The 24061-nt window shown below is 38.6% G+C and overlaps 2 protein-coding genes and 1 non-coding gene across 8 annotated transcripts in view; 2 read left to right on the top strand and 1 right to left on the bottom strand.

Annotated features, from left to right (window-relative positions):
* The window catches only part of LOC120427341 (neuronal membrane glycoprotein M6-a), a 119041-nt gene extending 98407 nt beyond the window's left edge, over positions 1 to 20634 (top strand). For 3 of the 6 annotated variants that reach the window (XM_052707368.1, XM_052707366.1, XM_039592196.2), the window contains exons 2-5: positions 8836 to 9339; positions 14495 to 14654; positions 14725 to 15035; positions 15096 to 20634. In XM_052707368.1, the coding sequence (XP_052563328.1) occupies positions 9060 to 9339; positions 14495 to 14654; positions 14725 to 15035; positions 15096 to 15370 (1026 nt within the window). In that variant the 5' untranslated portion in view covers positions 8836 to 9059 and the 3' untranslated portion in view covers positions 15371 to 20634. Of the gene's footprint in view, positions 1 to 8800; positions 9340 to 14494; positions 14655 to 14724; positions 15036 to 15095 lie in introns of all 6 variants that reach the window. The other 3 variants (XM_052707367.1, XM_039592195.2, XM_039592197.2) reach the window with 3 other exon arrangements.
* Positions 16610 to 24061, bottom strand: LOC120427345 (serine/threonine-protein kinase PLK4). Its single transcript, XM_039592201.2, has 5 exons — positions 23805 to 24061; positions 23645 to 23740; positions 22245 to 23519; positions 21616 to 22111; positions 16610 to 21547 (listed from the first exon to the last, which is right to left on the bottom strand). Exons 1-5 carry the CDS (start codon positions 23832 to 23834, stop codon positions 20826 to 20828), a joined length of 2619 nt encoding a protein of 872 aa, XP_039448135.1. The 5' UTR covers positions 23835 to 24061; the 3' UTR covers positions 16610 to 20825.
* Trnat-agu (transfer RNA threonine (anticodon AGU)) lies at positions 22141 to 22214 on the top strand. The gene has a single exon. It is a non-coding gene; the product is annotated as a tRNA-Thr (tRNA).

Raw genomic sequence — 24061 nt, 5'->3', positions numbered from 1 at the left:
GATCGCGGGACCTTCCCATGTGTGACGTGGTGTGGATCAGATAGTTATCGTTGTGGAGTTAATTAGCATGGAAATGAAAGGGACTTTCCCGGAGCTTACGCTAATGAGTTGTGGACGACGCGGTGCGGTGGTCTTGGTTGATGCAGAGTTGGGATTGGAGATCTTCAAAGTTAAGAGATGTCTCCTTTTTTTGGCTAATTTATTTTGCACGCCTAGGACATCAGAATATTTATTTTTAGATTAGTTAATAGGATTTACAAAACTTATTTGGCAAATTATCAGATATCAACAAGCTACCAATTCCTGCATACATTTGACTTTGTTTGCGAGTTTACCGCTAACAAGTTTGCAAGTTTGGAAAACTGTAAAATACAAAACAGTGCGAGTTTGTTTGTTTGTTTGCCATAGTCTAATAGCTCCTTTACACTCTTGTAAAGCAAAAAAAAATAATGCATTCATAAAAAAATATTTATCAATATGTTTCGTAAATTTTCGACTATTGGTCTCAGAAATCAAAATTTGAAAAAAAAGTTTATGAATGAGATCAAATTTGCCACCTTGAAAAAAAAAAAAACTCCCGTCATTCCCACCGTTTACGTAAACGTAAATCTGGGTTTTTATCATTTTTTGCTCTCGTTTACCTTCAAAATCAATAATTATGATTCCAATTCCATTTTTCGGAAATGTCAAAAGATCAACAATTTGCTACCATTTTCTGTCACCTACACGTCTAGTTCCGGCAAGCCGGGAGCAAAGTTTAGAATGTGTGTTTCGAAGATTGTTGGATGCCTGCTCTGGTTGGTGAGAGCAAACCTGAACAAAATCTAGCAAAACATAAACATAGAAAAATATTTGCAACGGCCTTAATTCCCTGGGCCTTGTAAAGTCAAGGGGCATGATTTGATCCTAGTGCATTAGTTAAAATTTGGGTATACATTCTTTTTTATAAGCACTATGGACACCACTTCATGCTACGAGAACTCGCTTTGTCGCAGCCCCAGGGCTTAAGCGTTGACCGATAAGCTGTCTTCGTGAACTAGGTAGTTCTCCGATAGTGAAAATATCACAATTGCACAAGACACCGCTGCTTCTGTGACTTTTTCACTATCACAATGTGGGATTTAGGTTGGGACTTCAGGATAGTACAATTGATTTGTTGCTTAGCATTAGCATTTAAAATAAATCTGTATGCTTTCCAAATCTATTTGATGTTAAAGTTAGTTGCAATTGTTAAGTAAGAGTAATGCTGTCAATAAATTTTGATTGATTGTCCATAGAGTCTCGATCAATCAATAATGTAATGATATCGCACAAAATTCGTTGATCTGTTGAACTAACGGTTTCGGATTATGGTTGTATCGACCATTGTTGCGAATCGAGGAACTACGGATCTTTTGACGTAAATGGCCATTTCTTTTTCAAATCGTGGTTTCTATCCTATTTGTATATCAGTTCATAAATTTTCATTGTTTTTGATAGAAGTAGTACTACAGCAATTAAAGGAACGTTTACTTTTGAACATTAAGTTTAGAAGATTTTAGATTAAAATTTAGATTTTAGATTAAAATTTAGATTTTAAATCCAAAGTAGTTAGCAAATGAATATTTGGACTTAAATGAATAATTGAACATTTTGGACTTACGAATAACACACAACTGTGCATTTATTCTAGAGTCAGATCCATACAGCGTCAGTGTTTATTTGGTCGAAGTGTATTAATTCATTGGCAGATCTGATTCTAGTTGTAATGTACGACAAGACTACTGACGGACGTGACAGGACGAGGGCCCAGTTTAGAGGTATCAACATCAACGATGTGCGGCTGGACCACCCTCCCGAAAAAAAATTGCAACGGCCTTAATTGTTTCCAAAATTTCAAAATTCAAAAATTTGAAAATTAGAAATTCAAAAATTTTAAAAAATCAAAATTTCAAAATGTAAAAAATTTATTAAAAATCTAAAATTTAAAAAAAAATTAAAATATTTTTTTCCTTTTTTATATTTTTTAAACTTACAATTCTTAATTTTTTTTAATTGTTTTTCTTTTTACATTATTTTAAATTTATATATTTTTTAATGCCGTTGCAATTTTTTTTGAAGTTTATGTCCCTCGATAAAAATTAAATAACAAGCCATGGTCTCCACTTTTGAATGAAAAAAGTGTTTTAAAGTACATTTTACTCCTGCCCAGTTGTTTGGCAATCATTAGTTTTCAAAATATCCAAGAATTGAAGAGATTTTTTTCACACAAAAAAAACGGTGCTTTACATTGGAATTCCACAAAAATTGAAAATATATTTTTTATCGAATCCAGACATGCCAAATATGATTTTAAAATCAGGAAAATGAATTTCTAATTGTTAGACTTATATTTTCTTTAAAATGTTGAAGATTTTTGAAAAAAAGATTTTTTGCCCCCTGATTTTTGAGCAGATTTGGAATTCCACAAAAATTGAAAATATATTTTTTATCGAATCCAGACATGCCAAATATGATTTTAAAATCAGGAAAATGAATTTCTAATTGTTTTTAGTTGGTTAGACTTATATTTTCTTTAAAATGTTGAAGATTTTTGAAAAAAAGATTTTTTGCCCCCTGATTTTTGAGCAGGGGGGGGGCGACATAAACTCTGAAAAATATTTGCAACGGCCTAAATATTTTAGGGTAGCAAACAGGCTGAATACCGGGTAGCAAAGTGAAATCCCGAAGAACTGAGAGTAAATCGAGCCAAACATTTCATTAGAGCACAAAATCAAAAACCGCGATTCGAGAAAATCGCTTTCAAAAAGTGGACAACTTGTTTCAATTCCTATTTAAAAAAGAAGCTTGACTGATGCTATTTTTACTGATGATACGATAAAACACATAATTATCTTCAACTCTGCTTAAATGCTTCTTAATTTTTGTTGATTTTCGCAATAAAACTCACAATTTAAAAAAAATCGTTATTGGGCCCTTTTAACTTTCCAACTGTTGTTCATAATGGGCCCTTTCTAAATGCAATTTCGAAGAGAGCTGAAAGGGCACTAAAGCGCTGTCACCCGATTGTTGTTTTGAATGATGTTTACGGGCCCTTTTGTTTAGTTAGAAATAATGAGGAATTCAGTAGAAATTTTGATTATTGGTGAAGTTTTGTGATTGAATAGTGTAGATAAGGTATGTGAAACATAAAAAATCTTCAAAAGTGTACTGAACAGCAGCCGCGGGACCATATTAAATATTGTTTTTTGACGAAGTTTTTCTCTGCAGAAATCCTTGGTGAAAAGTAAACAAAACTTTTTTTCAAGTGAATTAGTGTTGAGAATGTATGAAAAGTTCACTTCATAACACAAAAAGTTCCCCAAGTTCGAGAACCTAAAATAAAAGGGCACACTTGAACTTTTTTTTTTTGTTTGCAGTGAACATGGCTATGTGCCCTTTTGTGTTTTTGATTTTTTCAATAGGAAATTGTTTGTTATCAATCTGATTCTTGGAGGGCATGTAGGGAGTGTACTAATGAATGGAATAGTGGAATAATCCCGAATGTTTACGTTTTGGTTTTGTGCCCTAATGAAATGTTTGGCTCGAAATTTGCTACCGCGATAGGTATCGCCGTGGGGTTGACGTCGGGTGCAAATTTGATTTGCTTCGATGTTTGCCACCAGCGCTGGAGATGCACTAAATAGAGTTGAAAAAAAAACTTCAAAGCATTTTCTGTCTCTTTTTTTTAGGAAACAATTGAACGGGGAGTTATTTTGTAAAATTTAGTTCATAGTTTTTAGTAAATTCTTTGAATGTTTGAGAAGATTTTTGTTGAATAAGTTCATTTCAGAAGTACTTTAAATGAATTATCGACGGTTATTTTCGGTAGAATTGGCGTATTTCGATAACAATATCTCCTGAGCAATTCCATCTCAAAACAGGATTTTTTCAGGTACAGTAGTTGTTCGGTAACTGGGCGTTGTTTAACTGGGCGCTCGATAACTGGGCCGTAGCCCAGTTAAAAGCAGACAAACAAATAAAAAAAATTAAACTTTTATGTAATTTCAAGTCACAATTAGAGAAATATGAAAAGAAATCATTGAATTTCAGTAACTTTTATATTTCATCAAAAAAATATTATGCATCGGTAGTCCCCTCGTTATTTTTCGTTCAGCCCAGTTAGAGAACAGCATTCGGTGACTGGGCTACGTTCTCAGTCCAGTTACCGAACAACTACTGTATTTTTTAAAACTTTGTAGGCATGTTATCGTAGGCTTCCATATGCCATGTTTGTGAATATGGAGCCAGTTGTACTCGATAATGACATTTGATAAAGGCGCAAGACTTTTACAAATATTTATTAAAGTTTTTGTCACCCCTCCCTAGGGTTGCCAGGTTGCCTGATAAATCTGCTAATACCAGATTTTTTAAGCGACAATTTGAAAAAATAAATTACATTCAGGTTTGGATAAAAAATCTATATGACACATTCTCCGGCAATGTACACCTTAGGATGAAATTTTGAAAAGCGTGTATGAGCTATTTGGATATTTTTCCTCGATTCTGTGGGTCTCGTGGCGCAGGGGTAGCGGCTTCGGCTGCCGATCCCGATGATGCTATGAGACGCGGGTTCGATTCCCGCCTTATCCACTGAGCTTCTATCGGATGGTGAAGTAAAACGTCGGTCCCGGTTTCTCCTGTCTCGTCAGAGGCGCTGGAGCAGAAATCCCACGTTAGAGGAAGGCCATGCCCCGGGGGGCGTAGTGCCAATAGTTTCGTTTTCCTCGATTCTAGACTACTTGAAGCTTCAAAAATCATGGTTTTCATTAATTGATCATTTGAATATCATTTTGTACAAGTTGGTTAGGTTATGCATCAATTCGTGATAAAATCATCGTTTTAAAACATTTTTCTAAAAACTCCTGGTTTTCAGCGAAATAAAATCCAAAAAATATTCTTTTGATTGCATTTTGTAGGTTTTTAGTTGTACTAAACGGAAATGTCATGGGTTTGCAGTTTATCTTAAGTTAAGTATTTTTTCAAACTAGTGTAAGTTTACCATTTTATTGCGTTGCAACGTCACGAAAAAGGGACATTTGTTTATGTCAACAAAAAACTAAACATTCAATCATTTTGATATTTCGGATGCTCTTTGTACTTGGAAAGAGCTTTCAAATGCAATCTAGAGCGACTTAATTGGTTGTCTAGATCCAAAGTTACAACAGGTTTAAGTTTGCGTTGCAACGTCACGAAATTTTAAATCATATTGGTCACATGGCAAAAAAGGTGTATGCGTAGTTGGTTGTTGAAGATAAAAGGGTACTAAATATTATATATTTGTTATATAATGTTTCCGAGCATATTTACAGAAGAATTGTACATGGGTCATTCACAAATTCCGTCATTTAAGTTTGATGCAACTCGAAAAAAAAGTATTTTATGAAACTTGTTGAACAAATCAAAATAGACCGATGTTCACAAGGGGGAAAAATTCTAAAACTTTCAAAAAAGTAATCACGTGGTTACTGGATGGCCCCTTTATGATAAACTGATTTACGTGAGGGTTCATTCTAATACAACGCAATGATTTTTTTTTATCCCACACCCTTATGTAAGTCAAATTACAGTGAAATTCATTAAACAATAAAAATCACGTGATTCGATTGTTTTTTTTTTCACAAACTTTTGTCACTCTGTTGTTGGACGAACCCTTACTTAAATAAGTTGTATGCAACGTTTTGTTGTTCACAATTAAAAATGTTATGTTGCGCAGTTAAACAGTTATATTATTTCCTCAAATTTAATTTAAAAAGCACAAAAGTCAACAAAATAAGTTACGTTGTTTGCAGATCACCCCTTAGGGGCCATGAACAAACGATATGGGCACTTTATTTATAAATTCAAAATAAGCCCTCCTGAAAACTTGAAGCTCCTCACCTCCCTTCTAAAACTTCCACGTGTTTTGTAAGTTGCCCAAAACCATTAAAATATTAAGGGAGCGTTCTTGCATTACGTAACAAAACATTTATATTTTTAGACCCCCTCCACCCCCTGGAAATACATTTCCGATACACTTTTTTGTATAAATCCTCGAACCCTCCTCCCTCCCCCTTGATATTACGCCGTTACGTAATGCATGGACGTCCCGTTACATGGATAGAGGACGGGAGAGGGGGGGGGGGGGTTTCCTTCGTGATAATGGAATAATACAAAAAAAATATTTTGAAAACCCTTTGGAAAACTTCGTAAATCGTACTGCAACTGTGAAAGCAGAATAGGGGGAGGGGGGGGGGGGGGTCTAACATGGGCAGGCCAATCAATTCACATGTCCTTGTACTGTCTATTAATGTCTTATAATCAAATCTTAACCTACAGTTGTTCAGCCTAACAAAAACTATGATTTATTTTGAAACTATAATTTCGTGACGTTGCAACGCAACGAAAAACCCTGTTTTCAAAAACAGAGCGTTGCAACGTCACGAAATGTAAGCGGTCTTCAAAAATCGAGGTTTAATTTTTTCGAAAAACTAATGATTGCATTCGATTTGTTGGCCAATTTTACACTAAAAATGGAAGAAGAACTCCAAATTTGCCGTTTAACAGAGCAGAGTTAATGGCGAAACATGAATTGGGTCAGGATTGAGAAAAAGTCACGCGTTGCAACGTCACGCTACATATCCCCCTCTCAAAAATAGAATATTCCCTTAAAATAATGTTTCAACATTGTTTCTTATAGGAAATTTAATGTACTTTCCGAATCTGTAATAACATATGTAGGGGAGAGTGGGGAGACTTGATCCCCGGGGAGACTTGATCCCAAGCCTGTATCTCGTCAGCATGTGGGTAAAACAATTAGCTTTGTTCTAGAAAGTTGTGCGAAATTGACTAAAACTCATTGTAGAAAACAAAGAAAAAAATTTAAAAATGTTTAGATTGAGTTACACACATTTTTCTAAGAAGTGCTCGAAAAAACTCCCAAGAGATCTTTTTTCTTTGTTTTGATAAGTATAGAAAACACTGAAAAATTATTCCAAAAAATATTTTTTATACATGAATTGTTTGATAAATATATCGACTCCAAAACCCTTACGCATTTGAAGTTGAATTTATCGTCATATTATTTTTACAATCAATTGTTTAAAAAAGTGCGTTTAGGGAGACTTGATCCCTGCATTTTGAAGTCACTGGAATCAGCCTCAAGATTAAATAATTGGGCTGGGTTTTCGTACATAGTTTCCTTTAGTATAGTTGTACATAACTTACTGCAGTTTGAACCTTTTTTCAAAAGTTTTGTAAACAAAAATTTCCAGCTTTTGTAAACATGCTCAATTTTGGTCTAAAAAAGGAAATTTTATGTTTTTAAATATTTTGTATGCTAAACTTGTTATATTTTGAACACAAACGTACAGGTTTAATGTGAAATTGCTGTAACTTATAGAAAATTAAAAGTTTGGATGAATAAGAAACATTTTGCTTAAGATTTCTTCAAAATGTTGAAAGGGGGATCAAGTTACCCCTAACATTTTTAAAATGCCGGTTTAAAATATTTTTTTAAAACGCTTGGCATGATTCAAAGAGTTCATCTGATGAAATACCCTTATTAGCCAAACATAGATGAATGTTTAAGCTTTCAATTCAAGCAAAAAAGTTTATAGTTTTGTGAGAAATTGACAGAGTTATGTGCGATACAAAAAAAGGGGATCAAGTCTCCCCACTCTCCCCTACCTTTTCAATGTAATTTTTGAGTTACAGCCGAAATACTGAAAAAAGAAAAGTCAAAGCGTTGCAACGTCACGGCGGAATGTGTCATATTGTTTATTTTCTCAAGCTGCTATAAATAAATATCAATTCAATTCGGTTTTATTGGTGAATAATCAAGATACAATAAGTTCTTTTGAGGTACATAACAGAGTTTTGGAGTTCCTTACAGCTGTGTGTTACATCATAATCCATTTTGGAACAGTTATTGCTTGTAAATAAAGGTGTCACCAAGAGTAAGAAAAAAAATAAAAAAAAAACTTACTAAAATTGCAAGGGAAAGGGGATAGAAATAGAAAAAGCTTAAAACTAGATCATAGTTTTTTATCCTTTATAAATGTGCTTGATCATCAGCTCCCCAAGGGCCAGGAATTGCTCCGCCTTGTTACGGTAGGTCCGAAACCGCGCCATCATCTCCCCTGCGAGAGCAAAGAACTCTGGCAGGGTAAAGAGATCTTCTCCGGTAACTTCTTGCTGGGCCGTATTGCCACTGCCGGCAGCGACCACGCTGGCGAACGATCGCCCCCATCCAGGAGGGAACGCTGAGTTGTCCGCTAATAAATATAAAATGTGAAAATACACCATTTTTAAATTTATAAAAATAAACCATAATTTTGCATATGGCTTTAAGGAAAGTGACTTGTGATTTTTCCAGACGTCAGGTTTTTTTTTGGTTCAGACCTGGTAACCCTAACCTCTAAGCAAATAAGCCTCTTCATTACATTTTTTTAATTTTTTGGCATTTTAAAAAAAAACTTTTTTTTTCAAATGTTGAGACTATGGCTTGTTATTTCAATCTTTATGATTTTTTTTATTGACAAGTTCATGTTTTGAGTGATTTTATAGGTGAGGAAGAAAAAAACCGCTTATAGTTACTGTGCACCTTTTTGAACTGAAAATGCATGAAGCGTGATCTAGAGTTTTATTTTCCTGCTGTGAGTAAAAGAGAAGTTCCATAAAAATAGCAAAATATTTTCGATCGCCATCACCACCACCGACCAGTCCACAACCAAAGCAAGTTCCGAAGAAAGCACCAAAACGGAGATGCGCCAACCAATTATATCTGAAGCTCCAAATCTAGGTTAAAGCTAGGCTTGTTTATTTTCCAAAACCCAGCGTAAGGCCTACCCAAAACCCCAAACGACGAAGAGAGCAACAACTGTTTGATACGCTTTCACGTGTGTCGTGTGCCTTGTTGTTGTTGCTCGTGGTCTACCTGTGTGGTGGTTTCACACCCGAACCACCTCGTTCTCGTCACGACCACCACCAACATCACCCACATTTGAACAGTACGAACAGTGAGTGAATATCTGTCGAGGCGTCAACACCTCGCGGCGACCATGGCGGGTTCGCGAAATCGAGTGCCTTCCCAGCAGATTCGGGACGACTTTCTGCTGGAGACCAACTTTGACGACGACGGAACGCTAACCCGGGCTTACAACACGCTCAACAGCCAGCAGCAACAGTACGGTGGAAATGGCCAGATCAATGGAAACCGGGAGTCAGGTGGACCAATCCAGCAGCAGTTTCGGGCGCCCAGCCGGAGGAGTCTGGCGTACCGGTCAAATATGTCCGTGGACCGGTACTCGGACAATACGATCCACGGTCGGCAGTCGAAAGGTTTGAACAAAGAATTATGAAGGGCACCAATGTCCTATCGATGTCTTATCACACGTGTTATCTCACCCTCAATCGCGTCGTTGCACACCCCATGCTTCACGAGTTCACCAGAAAGAACGTCTGAGTCACGCGGAAGTGGTTTTAATTTGCAATTGAACTCAGTCGTCATCATCTTCGCGGTCATATGTGTTTTGCCTTTCATACACCACGTGCGTGTTTTGTATCGCTGTTTTCACCGTGTTGACCACCTTACTCATTTGTTGCAGTATGTAATCATGTAATCATACACTACACACCTATGTTTGCTATGCTTTGAATGTTGCGGATGGTACAACAAAAAAAAAAAACAACATTCACCCTGGGGATCGATAACTCATGTGCCAGCGAGACGCCGACGATTGTGCTATTACTCATAGCCGCAAGATAAACATTGTTGAAAATTTTGAGCTGTTGAAACCGATAGTGAGCCTTTTTCCGATGGGAATGCTTTGTTTGGGATGAAACCGATAGCAGTATACAGCAATTCCATTTGAAAAGAGCCTAAACTGAAAAAAAGTTCTCCGATCGGGCTCAACATTTTTCTGGGGGTTCCTTGGCCAAAATAATTAGACCCGTTTTTTTTTTTTGTTTGGCCATTAGGGTGACCTACATCGTGGTAGGGTGGTTCGAAAAATGGCAATTTTCGTCATTTTTCGCAAAAAACACTTTTTTCGAAAAATCATATCTCCGCGCCATTTCATCACATTTTAGCTGTCTTAGACGCAAAAGAAAGGCGATGAGTTTGGCTATTTGGGAAAAATAGTAAGAAGCTCCAAAAATCTAGCTAAACTATTGAAAAAGTCGTATGAAAACTTTAAATGGTGTTTTGACCGTGTCTGGACCAAAGACCCTATGTCTGAAAATAATTTTATCGGATTCCTCGGAAAATTTCACAATTTATATAAAAATTGGCGATGTCGAACCGTAAGTTTCCAAGATATGATTTTTAAAAAAATAAAAACTGAGTTTTTTCGACGCGCCACGCGCAAAAACAGGAAATGACGAAATCGGCAAAAAATCAACTTTTTTCACTAAAACTGCGATAACTAAAAAATTTCAGCGATGACCTATACATGTCTGGGTATCATTATTAGTATTAATATTAGTGAAAAAAGTGGTTTTTTGCCGATTTCGTCATTTTCCTGTTTTTGCGCGTGGCGCGTCAAAAAACGCAGTTTTTATTTTCAAAAAATCATATCTCGGAAACGTACGGTTCGACATCGCCAATTTTTTAAATTGTCATGTGAAATTTTCCGAGGAATCCGATAAAAATATTTTCAGACATAGGCTCTTTGGTCCAGACACAGTCAAAACACCATTTTAAGTTTTCATACGACTTTTTCAATAGTTAAGCTCGGATGCAATGGCGCGGAGATATGATTTTTCGAAAAAAGAGGTTTTTGCGAAAAATGATGAAAATTGCAATTTTTCAGACCACCCTAACACGGCGTAGGTCACCCTAATGGCCAAACGAAGAAATACGGGTCTAATTATTTTGGCCAAGGAACCCCCAGAAAAATTTTGAGCCCGATCGGAGAACTTTTTTTCGGTTTAGGCTCTTTTCAAATGGAATTGCTGTATAGTAATAGTACAAACGTACTTTAAAATGTTTGAATAGAATATTGTAACGAATAAAAACCAGAAAGGCAATTATCACTGTCTGGCGATATTGCCTAACAACATATTTGTCGCCATTCTTGTATTTACATAATATTACCTTCAAAGTATATCAATCTCCCTTGGATGTGTTCCTTGAATGTCTGATTTTTTGTAATTGAAACACAATTAAAATTATTGTGAATTTATCAATTAAAACATTAAAAGCTATCCTAAAATAGTTCAGCTTGTACGAGTTTGTTTGTTTGTTTGCCATAGTCTAATAGCTCCTTTAATGAATTTATTTTTAATAATTTTATCTGATTTTGACAAAGGACTTTTTTTTAAATAAAAACAATTTTCAATTTAATATTTTTTTAAAGCATATGCTGCCCATGTTCGCATAAATGTCCCATATGCAAAAACAGAAAGCTGAGAAAAACGCATTTGAAGTTTGCCCCATACATAAGGCTACGTGTTAAGTTTTCGCGAAAAAAGTGGATTTCCTCCTGATTTCTAGAATAAAGTACTGGATGTTATAGGCTCGTTTGAAAGAGCACACAATTTTGAACCAAACTGCATCAATAACTCGAAATCGATGAAAATGCATATGGGACATTTATGCGATCAGGGGCAGTATGGTAATGTAAACAAAATGAAAAATATGTTAGAATTTATTTAAATTAAATTTCCTGATGTTTTATTTGACTGTTGGTCATTAAAAGTAGCCGGGACCGTGGTGTAGTGGTAAGCGTGGTTGCCTCTCATTCAGTTGGCCTGGGTTCGATCCCAGACGGTCCTGGTGACATTTTTCGAGACGAGATTTGTCTGATCACGCCTTCCGTCGGACAGGGAAGTAAATGTTGGCCCCGGTCTAACCAAGAGGGTTAGGTCGTTAGCTCAATGCAGGTGTAGGAGTCGTCTCTCTGGGTCCTGTCTCGGTGGAGTCGCTTGTAAGCAGTTGGACTAACAATCCAAAGGTCGTCAGTTCGAATCCCGAGGTGGATGAAAGCTAAGGTGTAAAAAGAGGTTTGCAATTGCCTCAACAATCAAGCCTTCGGACAACTAGTTTTGAGTAGGAATCTCGCAATCGAGAACGCCAAGGCAATGCTGTAGAGCGAATAATTAGATTTTTGCCTTCCTCACCTTACTGAGAAAAGGCTATTAAATCACTCGGAAAATGAACTTTTTAATCAGACCTCCTAGGCCTACTTTCATTTGTACATATCGACTCAGAATCACCAGCTGAGCAAATGTCTGTGTGTTTGGCTGTATGTAGACATGTGTACCAAATCAATGTCACTGGAATATCTCGTCACAGGCTCAACTGAATTTGGCCGGAATGGTTTTAATCGATCCGTCTTAACGTCCCCTAAGTTGCTATTTAAATTCATGCAGTTTTATCATGTCTAATCTAATCTAATCTAATCAGACCCTAGCGCAGCCAATCTTTTGAAGGGATCCTGGAGAGTGCCTTAGGTTAGATGACGCCTAGCACTCTTCTTGTCATTTATTAACATTTCTAGCTAAACATTGTAATAGGGCCGAAGCCGAAGTGTAAACAAAGAGTCTATCCTGCTCGTTCCAAATGTAAACATCAACTGACGTGAGCAGGATAGACTCTTTGTTTACACTTCGGCTTCGGTCCTTTTACATTGTTTTGCTTGATTTGCAGTGCACCATTGCATTAGAATGCATTGAAACATCACAAACGTTAAAGCGGCCAGGCCTACTGCGTAAAGCCGTATCGCAGAGATGATTCGTAATTGGGTTGAGTTTGAGCACTGAGTGTTCGAACAACAACACAATTCTGAATCGACAGGGGAGGAAGAAGCGTGGGGACACACCACCATACGCTCCGAGATTGTTTGGTTGTATTCGTTGGGAGCACCATGCTAAGAAGGTTTGGTACTCCGGGACCCTCTGGGATGGGACATTGTATTTCCACGAATGCCCTGGACACTATTTGCCGTGGTTATAGCGCCACAACTCGCTCTATTAAATTCATGCAGTTTTACCATGTATTTAAAAAGTTATGGTCAAAAAACTGTTTCATAAGGGTGTTTTTTCATGAAACCCTCAAATGTTATATATTGTTAGAAAGCATTTAAAAAGACCTTTTAGGTGGAGTAAGAATTTTCAAGATCTGACTTACCTATCTTAAATTACAAGCGTTTTAAAAAATGGTCTGAATTTACATAACCTCAACTGGTCTGATCGCCACGAAAAAGACGTAAGAGGGATGCCATTTTCCTCAAAGGCCGCGTCTGTATAATCTTGACAAAAAGTCTGTAGGTAGTCTGGAACCCTGAGAGTGACATTTCGCCTCTCCATATAGGCTCTCTACGTTAGGGGAGATTCATAAACATGTGGACACTTTAGGAGGGTTGTAATCACTTTAAATGAGAGGAAGGCATCAACCACCTAGGTTGGATTTGTGAACGTTTTTTTCATTAAAAGTTGAATTCTCAAAAATGTTATTATTTATAGGGGACTTAGTAAAAAACCTGGTACCGTAGTTATGATTTTTTGAATAAAAGCTTTGCAAGATTTTGCTAGTTGAAAAAAAATACTAATTTTTTACAGAATTTTAATTTGTGAGGCTGCATTATAACAACTAGCAGTACAAAGTTTAAAAAAATATGTTAGAAATCTCAGTTCTTCGGGAATCTAGAGTTTTTTTTATTAGGTCCTTCAATAAAAATATGAAAAATCTTAATAAAAAATAATCTCTAGAAATATTCTTTGCAGGGGCGCATTTTCTTCGTGAAGTATTTTTTAATTGCAAAAAAAACTAAAAAAAATCAATTTCTTTTAATGTACGCATTTTTCTAAAAAGTCCAAATTATAACCTACTCTCAGCCATTTTTTGGTCTATTCTCGTTCAATTTACATATACTCAACTTCAAAAACTCTATAGATTGTCCATCTTCTTGTCCTTTCAATGCTCTTTACTGAAAAGACAATGAAAATCCGTTTTGTCATAGAGAAAAAAAATCAATTGAGTGTCCGAGGACGTGATGGCTGTTTCTATTGCTCAGGAGCGAATGGGACTGAAGGGGTGAGAGAGGAAACAGGAGATAGCGAGAGAGTTACTCTCTTGCTTACTGTCTTGCGCTTTGTTTTGCTTTTGAAAATCAACTCTTACCAGCAAGAAGTTTTCCATATTTTAACTTATGCTCAGCTAAAAAAATGCAAAATTTTATTGATTTTAAAATTTGGGATTGGTTGAAAACTTATTTAAACTATTTTTTTGTCGCCTTTCAATTTAAGATCAAAAGAAGAGACAAATTTTACATTCAAACGAATGTTGCAGTTTCAGAGGTGTTATTTATCCCGGAATTGATGCAAATTTTGCAAAGTTGCCCACAATTTTCATTTACTTGTCTCTTTGTCATTTTGTGTTGCATATCTTCACTACATTACTTTCAAATGTAATCATCTGTGACTTCAAAAAACTTTCCTGACGTTGATATCTTTTATCTAATTAAATGTTTCTTCTCTTTCCGTGTTTTTCCAGGCGACTGCTGCAAATCATGCATGACCCGGATACCGTATGCGACGCTGATCGCCACGGTCATGTGCCTTATCGGCGTGGGTATCTTCTGCGGAACCATGTACCGGGGTACTTCCTTTGCCATCATCATGCTGGACCAGGTGTTCCACCTGCGGTTGATGTGGTGAGTTTGAAGTGCTTTTTGTCGTACATATTTGAACGATTTTTCAAAGATTTTTTATTTTGTTCCGTAGGATTGAAGCCGTTCAGATGATCTTCGTGGTGATCGGTGCTTCGATGGCGGCGCTCGGGTTGATGATCCTGTTTGTGGGATTTTTGGCGACCGGTGCGACCCGCTACAAGGTGTACCGGGCGTGGGGATCGCGCGTTGGTGGTCGCATCTCGTGCGCGGTGTTTATGGGAATCACGTACATTCTGAAGATTGTGTGGATCTTGATTCTGTGCTTCCTGACGGTGGTTACGTTCATCTTTACCGTGTTCTGGAACATGTGCGCCAACCCGAACGTGCAGTCGCACAAGAATTGCATCGATTTGACGCAGTTTTGTGAGTATTTTGAAGGGTTTGTTGAAGGGGACGAAATTTGATTGAGCTTCTATCTTGCAGACTTCATGTTCCCGGCCGGAGTCGCCCAGCAGGACATGAACATTTGCGAGACCAAGGTGAAGGCCTTCTGCAAGGACGGCGTCGAAAAGTGCGAAATCATGTTCATCCTGGCCACGGTCAGCTGCCTGCTGATCATCCTCAGCCTGGTGCACTATCTGATGTGTCTGGCGGCGAACTATGCCCACATTCGGGACCACGAGAAGTTCCAGGAGCTGCAGGAGATCCAGAATCTGACCGAGATGGAGTACACTACGTCCTCGAAGGATCGCTTCTAGGATACGGCCCAGGAGATTTATATTGAGCACAGCGGCGCCACATGATGGTCTTCGTCCCGCGCGACCTGCTGCGGCTGCGGTGGCTCGGCCGCTACACGACGAGCAGCTTTCGTTTAGATTTTTAGTTGACGCGCACTCAGTTCAAGCAATCTTTCAATCGCGGTAAGTCCACGTTTTAGTCGTTTAAGTATTTTCAATTCTCTCGCTCCAAGGCGAGCGAGCTGGTATGAGTTTATCCGTCCGCAAAACCCTTTATCGTTATCATTCCCCCAAAACGAAGATATCATTTAATCTCTCCCCCACCACCAACTCTGCTCAATGTAATCCCTCCTGGAAGCGCGCTAAGATAGATGTTTACGGAGCAGAACAATTCGTATAGAAAGACACAAAGATACAACACACATTAATAACTGCTCTTAAAATATTATACAAAACACAAAAATAAGAGTAACTAAGGCTGACAATGAAACAATAATTTGTCGCACTAACCGCACTTTTGGTTAGTTGAAGAATGCAGTTTTTCCGAGAAGAGTTTTGAATGAGATCCAAACCCAGTAGAGATGTTGAGAGTAGAAGCCAGAGAACGCAACAAAAGTTACAAATATAACGAACATATCCTAACTTCAAACATCCGTTTCCAAAAAAATCCGTACATCACAATAGTAAGAAATCATAAATCCAACAACACAAAAAAAGACAACCTCTCTGAGACACCGTGTGATATCGTAGAAAAAACAAACACAACCAACGTGAGATAGTAAAGGCAAAGTTCTACATATATTTTTGAAACATTGAAGAATGGCATATTTTTATATAGAGTCGCACTTTTCTGTCAGCACCAGCAAACCCCTTCCCGAAAGAGAGAGAGAGAGAAAGAGAAAAGATCGGTGGTTTCAGTAGAAAAAAAAGAACCCCGTACTAGGCCTGCCTGCGCGAAACCCGTACATTTACAGCGGCTTTCGACGCGGACGTTCCACTAAAAGCATTCCTAAAAATAACCGACATTTAAACTTAGAGCAGCCTGAAAGAAGTAGATACTCTCTCCTTCCCAGAAACAATCATCGTCATTGTCTATAATCGCATTTATCAATCATACGAAAAGGAAAAAAAAACAAACAAACTTTGTTCGTCATTGTGTGCAAAAAATATTCGTATCCAAATCATTGAAACAGTATTAGTTAGTCACTAACCGTCTCTTATTACCATTCCAATTAATAGCTAGTACTTTTTCGAACACCGTGGGTAGTGAAAGTTATTTTGAGCTTATTGGAGGATCAAAAATGCTCAATTGTAGAAATTCAAACAATTTCAGAACAATGTGGAAAGTAATTTTTTACCACTTGTTTTGGGTAATATTATTAAACTGATTTTGGCGTGTGTCAAACTGCTAAACATTTCTAATACATAAAATGAATTATTTATTTTTCTATATTTTTTACAATTACTGCTCTGTAGTAGGCCAAATTTCACTAGATATCTCCTGGTTGTCGAATGTTATTGGAAATCCGCCTTCATTTTTATCCAAGAGGCAAGAATATGTTATGACCGGGTTGCCAGATCATACAACTTTGCCAATTGGGTCCTAAAATGAAGCTTGGATTTCTGATATTATTGTTTACAGCGATAAAGCTTATTTTTGTGAATACAATGACCCTTTGTACGACCACATAGAGTTTAAAATGGATTTTTAAATCAATTTTGAAAAATTAACCTCGCGGTCCTTCTTGACAGAAAAGCTCCTACTTGACAGCTCGTTCCAAGGGGACCATAGTTGATCCATCGAAAAAATGTTGTCTTGTCAAAAAAAAAATCGCATTAAAATGAAAAAAAGTGCTCAGAAATGGTTTTTAATCGTGTTTTTTACCGTTGTACATAAAAATTTACATAGGGCTTTAGTACCCAATTCTAAAGGTGAATACCTATTTTATTTTGGTTATCCAAAACAATATGGTCCTCAAGCCCTGTGTCAATTCTTATGCACAATATAAAAAAACACGATTAAAAACTATTTCTGATTCCTTTTTTTTCATTTTAATGCAAAAAAAAATACCAGGACAACATTTTCCGATGGATCAACTATGGTCCTCTTGGAGAGAGCTGTCAAGTAGGACATTTTCTGTCAAGAAGGGTCGCGAAGTTAATTTTATTAAATTGATTTCCGTTCTAAATCCTTTGCGGTCGTACAACAGGTCATTGTACTCAGAAAAATAAGCTTAATCTTTGTGAACAATAATATTACAAATTTAAGCATAATTTTAGGATCCAATTCACTGATAAAAATACACATTTTACTTAAGTATTGGAATCTAATGACTGTGTTGCCAGATCGTCAAACTTTATCGAAGCTGAAATGTCTAGTCTATATAAACATAAGGTCGCAGAAATTATTTTCATGAAATTTTTTTTTTTAATTTCACTTTGTTTAGGATATCTCATGACAGTGTTCCTAGATCTGTTAAAGGATATATTTTCATGTCGGGAATCATAGGTTTTTGTCAAAAAATCGGAAAAAGTCTGGAATCCTAAGCTTACTAGTTACAAAATAACTTTTTGTAATATTTTGTTGAAAAAATAATAATTCGTGTCAAACAAATAATTTTGATGTTGTGTCTATTTTTATTTTTTTTTTTCAAATATGCAAACGTTTCTGACTTGAGATTGGCAATTGAAGAAAAATATATTAAATTCACAAAATTAAAAGGGAACTTGGTGAAAATAATTTTCCAAGCAAATGCCTAAATGTCATCATGTTTAATAAATAATGAAATTAAATAGATAATTTAAGATTAACTAATTTTAAGCACTTAGCCATCACGTTTATGCTTGGCTTTTTGCCTTCCTCAGTTTACTGAGGAAAGGCTATAAAATCACTCGAAAAACGAAATTCTTAATTTGACCTCCTAGACCCACCTTCATGTACACCTATCGACTCAGAATCAAGCAAATGTCTGGGTGGGATGTTGACCAAAAAAATATGCACAGAGTTATCTCGGTACTGGCTGCACCAGCGTGCCCAGCTCTTTGAGGAAGGTGGGGCAATAATAAGGACGTTTTGAAAAATACGTCATTTGTGGACAACCCATGACCAAATTTAGAACAAATTTCAGAGAATGGTGGGGCCGTTGCCCCACCCTGTGCACGCTAGTGACTGGCTGACCCGATTTGGACCGTCTTAGGGTCCCATAAGTCGCTATTGAAAATGATAAAATTTAGTTAAGTATGTACTCCAAAAGTTATGCAAAAAAAAAACCATTTTAACAAAAGTCCAGAAGATTGTAAAAAGAGTGGTTTTTGTAAAAAACCTCGTCTTTTTTTACATTTTTAGAAATGTATTTGAAAGACCTTTTCAACGAGTTCGAAAGATTGAAGATCTGACCCCTATCAAAAGTTATAAGCACTTATGTGTTATTTATGAACTTTTTAGAGACCGGATCTAAGATATTTTGACAAAAACGTTGTCCGGATCTATCATGCGACCTGTCGTTGGATAGATAATCAAAAGACCTTTCCAACGAGTTCAGTAGATTGAAGATCGGACAACCCTATCAAAAGTTATTTGCACTTAAGTGTTATTTGTGAACTTTGTGAAAGCCAGATCTCAGATATTACCACCAATTTCAATTTAGGATGCTCTAAATTTCAATGGCAGTTACAGCCGAAACATTGTTATTGCATTCCGCTTAAATAGTTGACGAAAATCTATTCCTAGGATGCGCATAAAAACTTTATAAAATCAAGAATACAATTTAATCATAATAAAGGCTGATTATTTATGTTTTTTCTCTGATTTTAAAGTGTTTTCCCAGAAATGTGTTGCTCAGTTTAATTTTTACTGAAATGATCAATTTTCCAGATTTTTTTATAAAAAAGTTCGATGGTTTCTATATATATTTTTTGTAAACTGTTTTTATATTAAAAACATTCTTTGGAAATTAATGCTTTTTCTTGAGATTCTGAAAAGTATCTAAGTTATTTCAATTTATTTATTTTTTTTTTGGAAGAATGTTAATTCTAAGACAAAAAAAATATTGAAGATCTACATTTCGGGGAAATTTTTAGATTTATTTTTTTAGTTCGTATTCGGATTTTTGGTTATTGTTTTTTTTTTATTGTAATCGCTTACTTTTTTATGAAGATTTGGATTAATATTTTCGAATTTAATTTTGTCATTGAAAGAAACTGTTTTCAGTAAAAAAAAAACATTTTTAAAGTTATTTGATGTTTTACTTACTTAATTGCATCCCAAGATGAGAGATTATTTCTAGACTTTTTTGGTAAAGCCTTACAAACAAATGTAAACATTGAGTGTATCCCCTTCACACTTTATATCAACGGAGTAGGCGGGATACACTCAATGTTTACATTTATAGAGTTTTTATGGAAAGGTCCTATAAACGTATGAAACACAATATCTTATAGGGCCTTTAAAAAAAAACTCCAGATTTGTTTATAGGACCTTTAAAAAAGTCCAGATTTAAAAACAAAAAATCGTCAAAAACTGGGTTTAATTTTTTTATGTCGTTGCACAGAAAGTGAAATATGTATTTAAGTTATTTTTTTTCGGCTTCTCAATGAAAAAAAGTGAGAAGTCTCTTTGTCTCTTCTCTAATCAATCCTTTTAGATAACTTGATTGCATACAGTAAACTGAAATAAATACGTGTTATTGCAACTGCAGAAAGAAGCATTCTTATGTATTCTAATTCAAAGTTTATGTTTTTTAAGAACTTAAAGTTTCAGAATTTTACAAATTTACAGTTTAGTTCGAACAACTTTCACTACACCACCGGTGAGTGTTGCTTAAATCATAATAATACTACCTATCGCGTTTCGTAAAATCGTTTGTTCTCATGTTAGATGTTACCCCTGCGCTGCTGTTTTCCCCGTTAATCCCACTGCTGCAAACTAAATGCTTTATCATCCCCCTTCCATTTCTCATAAATGCCAACACCATTTTTGAACACTAGAAGTTACGCTGCGTACAATCTCGCTTGCTCCATTTAAAAAAAACTGCTTATCGTAACATTTGAAACCATTTTCGTTGCACGTTTGTCGAACGAAATTGTGACCCACCCTAAGTTTTTACGCCTGGAATTATACGTAGTATGTTCGAGGACGACATGAAAAGCAAAAAAGACGACGTTTAGAAAACACACACAAACATACACAGACACGCACTAGAAGTCAGGTCAAGTTTTGTTAGAACGATCTTTTCGAATAAAGCAAGCAACCTTTTTAGAGAGAATGAACTTTTTGGTTCAGAATTTTAAGAATGGCGTTTCTTTCTTCGATAGAGCACAAAAGAAACAACTCCCCGCTTTGATTGATTGTCTTTATTTTATTAAATATAGATTCTACATAATAAATTACATCAGTACAGGGAGAGGGTCAACTAGTTAAAAGAAAGAGTGTGCATAGCGTCAACAATCTGCTACAAACTATTCAAATAAACAATTTCTACCGCAAAAACCGCGTCAACGGCGTCCGCGGTGACGACGCGGATCCCTCGAGGAAGTTGAACGGAATGGACGGCACGGGGGTGGCATTCAACTCCCTCAACACCAGCGACATCTGGCCGAGCTTGTCGCGCAACGTGCCCGGCAGCGACGCCGGATCGTCCTGCTGCTGCTGGGCCGAGTAGTGCTGCAGCGGCGTTCCGAAGCACGGTGAAAACGTCACTCCGCCACCCTGCTCGATCGGGATTAGCGACAGGGTTGCGCCGTCTACGAACTGAACCTGGACGACGCCCTGCGAGAGTTGGACGGCGGTGCCGACGCCGGGGATGGTGCACTTTTTGGTGGCCACGTTGGAGGAAAAAGAGGGCGCTGCTTTTGGGCACGGAGGTCGTCGGCTGTTGGTCGTGGCGGCCGAGTTGACCGACATGGCGAATGAGGAGAGTTGGTGGGGGTTGTGGTGGGGAGTTTGGGGGGTTGATACGCTGTTCTCGTGGTTGCTCGTTGCAGTAGCAGGTCGTCGTCCGATGATCAGTGGGAAGGTGTTTCCGGTGTGGATTGCCGAGAGGGCTTGCTCGATGTTGAGGCAGTGGTCGAACGTTTGCTGGAAGTGCTCGAACTCCATTGTCAGGGCGGAATTGAGGGTGGCGGTGGTGTCTTTGAAGGTGCGTCCGGTGCTATCTACAATTTTGGTGCCTTCGTGGGGCGATTTGATCACCTTCGTTCCTGGAAGAGAAAACCCCAAAAGGTTTAGTTTACAAGCAAGTCCTCGGAACAGGTACCACTGAACTTACCACTGTAAAAGTTCGCCTCGTAATCCTCCAGCGTCTCCATCAGCTGGCACTTGGCCCGCTCGCTGTAGTACGTAATCTTGGGCGTCTTGGCCTTCACCATCTGCACGAACCTGGCCGCGTACGCGTACTTCTTCCAGTGTTTTTCGGGTAGATTCTCGTAGCTGAAGATGGCGTCCGCCCCGCCCGGTGGCAAATCGGGCGGCTCGTCCTTTACCGCCACGCCCTTCCCCCCGTCCGGATGGTACAGCACGAAGCGCAACCCGTCGGACGAAATGCGACACACGTCCACTACGCGATCCACTTTGGCGCGGGACTTGTACTTGATGAATTCTAGCACGACCTCGCCGTTGGGTTGAATGCTCAGGATGGCGTTCTTGGTTTTGTGGCGGTTGGGCTGGAGGCGGGCCGTCGTCAGTGGCGGAATGTCAATGCGCTTGCTATGGCGGGGCGGACTCTTGCGATGATTGTCTCTTGGCTGAAACTGGTCAAGAAAGTCCTGCAACAAGAGATAGAACACATGTGTAAGGCGCCGTGGCTTAGTTGGTTAAAGCGCCTGTCTAGTAAACAGGAGATCGTGAGTTCGAATCTCGCCGGAGCCTAAGGTGGAAAGATTTTTTTTTGTAACTTACATAACTCCTCGGATTGAGCGGTTCTGACTCCGTCGCGCCATTCTCAGCCTGGCGGTAATTTTCCTTGTCGCCGTAGAATCCGTAATGCTCGCCGTTCAGCACCGAAACCGAAGCCGACTTGGGTCGCGAGTTGAGAAGGGAAATCTGTGGCGGGTGGTGGTGATGATCCTGCCTCGGCATCAACCCGGAACTCCCTGTCGAGTTGGACCGTCCTACGCTGACCACTTCGGCCTTGTTGACGTTGTACTTTTCCATCAGTTCGAGGCTGTTGAACTGCTGCAGCAGCGAGATCTGGTTCATGTGATGGACGAAGGGCGGTTGCGCGGTCGAAGGTCGCTGCTGCTGGTCTCCGCTGAACCCGGAGTAGAAATCGGACGTCTGTGGTCGGCCGTAGGCGGCTGATTGAGGTCGCACCGGAAGTATGCTCTCCTGGAAGTCTTCGCTGATCGGTTGGTAGCGCAGAGGCATTTGAACTGGAGGCTGGTAGCGCTCTTGGCTATAATTTGACGGAATGTTCGATCGATTGCCGCTCGAGATGGTCATGATGCCACTGTCGGAGGACGCTAGCGTCCCACCTTGGCACTTTTCGAACGACGACGCCTTCTGCATGAACGGATGCAGCGGCACCTGGTCCAGCTTGATGCGTTCCGCCGGGTTCTTTTTCAACAGCCGATCGATCAAATCTCGCGCTTCCTGCGAGATGTGCGACGGCAGCGTGTAGTTGGACATGACCACCTTCGTGAGCGTAGACTTGACTCCGTCCGTGTCAAACGGTGGCCTGCCCACCAAAAACGTGTACAGCATACAGCCCAAGCCCCAAACGTCCGCCGGAAGACCGTGCGATGCCCTGGATGCGACCTCCGGAGATATGTAATTCGGCGTTCCGCAAAGCGTCATGTGCTTCTCGTCCGGTCGCGACAGCTGCGTCGCCAGCCCAAAGTCGCAGATCTTGACGGTCATCTGCTTGGTCAGCAACAGGTTCGCCAGCGACATGTCCCGGTGCAGGATCTGGTGCGAGTGAAGGTACAGCAGTCCGTCGACGACCTGCTTCAGCACGGTAGCCGCTTCGTACTCGTTAAAGGTCTTCTTGGTGTCGCGGAGATAGCGCTGAAGTTCTCCGTTTTCGGCCAGCTCCAGCACCAGGTACACGAAGTTGGCGTCCTCGAAGAAGGTGTACAGCTCCAGGATGGACGGGTGCTTCAACCGAGAGTGAATGCTGACCTCCTGTCGAACTCGGTTTGCCATCCCCGAGGACTGCATCAGCTTTTTGTCGATCTGAAAAACATTGTAAAATGTACTTATTAATTTGAAATTATTTCAAACTTGTTCGCAACCACACCGTGGTGCGCTGGGAGCACCCAACCGGAACGGTGCGCGGGAAAACTACGAACCCAACTTACCATTTTGATGGCAACCAAAATCCCCGTTCGGCAGCATTTTGCCCGGTAAACGCTGGCGAATCCGCCCTTTCCGAGCAGCTCGAACACTTCGAAATCCTACAAAAAGATACTTTTAATTTTAAAATCCATAACTTCAACGACAGAACTCGGGAACTCTTACCTCGATGCACTCGCCAAAGTTGTTGAGCATTTTGACCCGCAAGAAATCGCAACTTCAAAAACAAAACTAAAAATACACGAACACACTGCGTTGCACTTAGTTCAACTTATCAGAAATAAATCATATTTTACGCTTTCAAAATGTAGCAATTTTGCAAAATCAAAAAAAGAAAAGAAACTCTTATCGGCTTATTTTGGTAAACAGAACGCGTCGTTGGAATTTTTATGCTCTCTCCCAACTTTTTTGAATGGGGAGTT

This window comes from Culex pipiens, chromosome 2 (assembly GCF_016801865.2).
Source record: "Culex pipiens pallens isolate TS chromosome 2, TS_CPP_V2, whole genome shotgun sequence".
Classification (NCBI taxonomy): Eukaryota; Metazoa; Arthropoda; class Insecta; order Diptera; family Culicidae; genus Culex; species Culex pipiens.
This window is presented reverse-complemented; position numbering and strand designations above follow the sequence as displayed.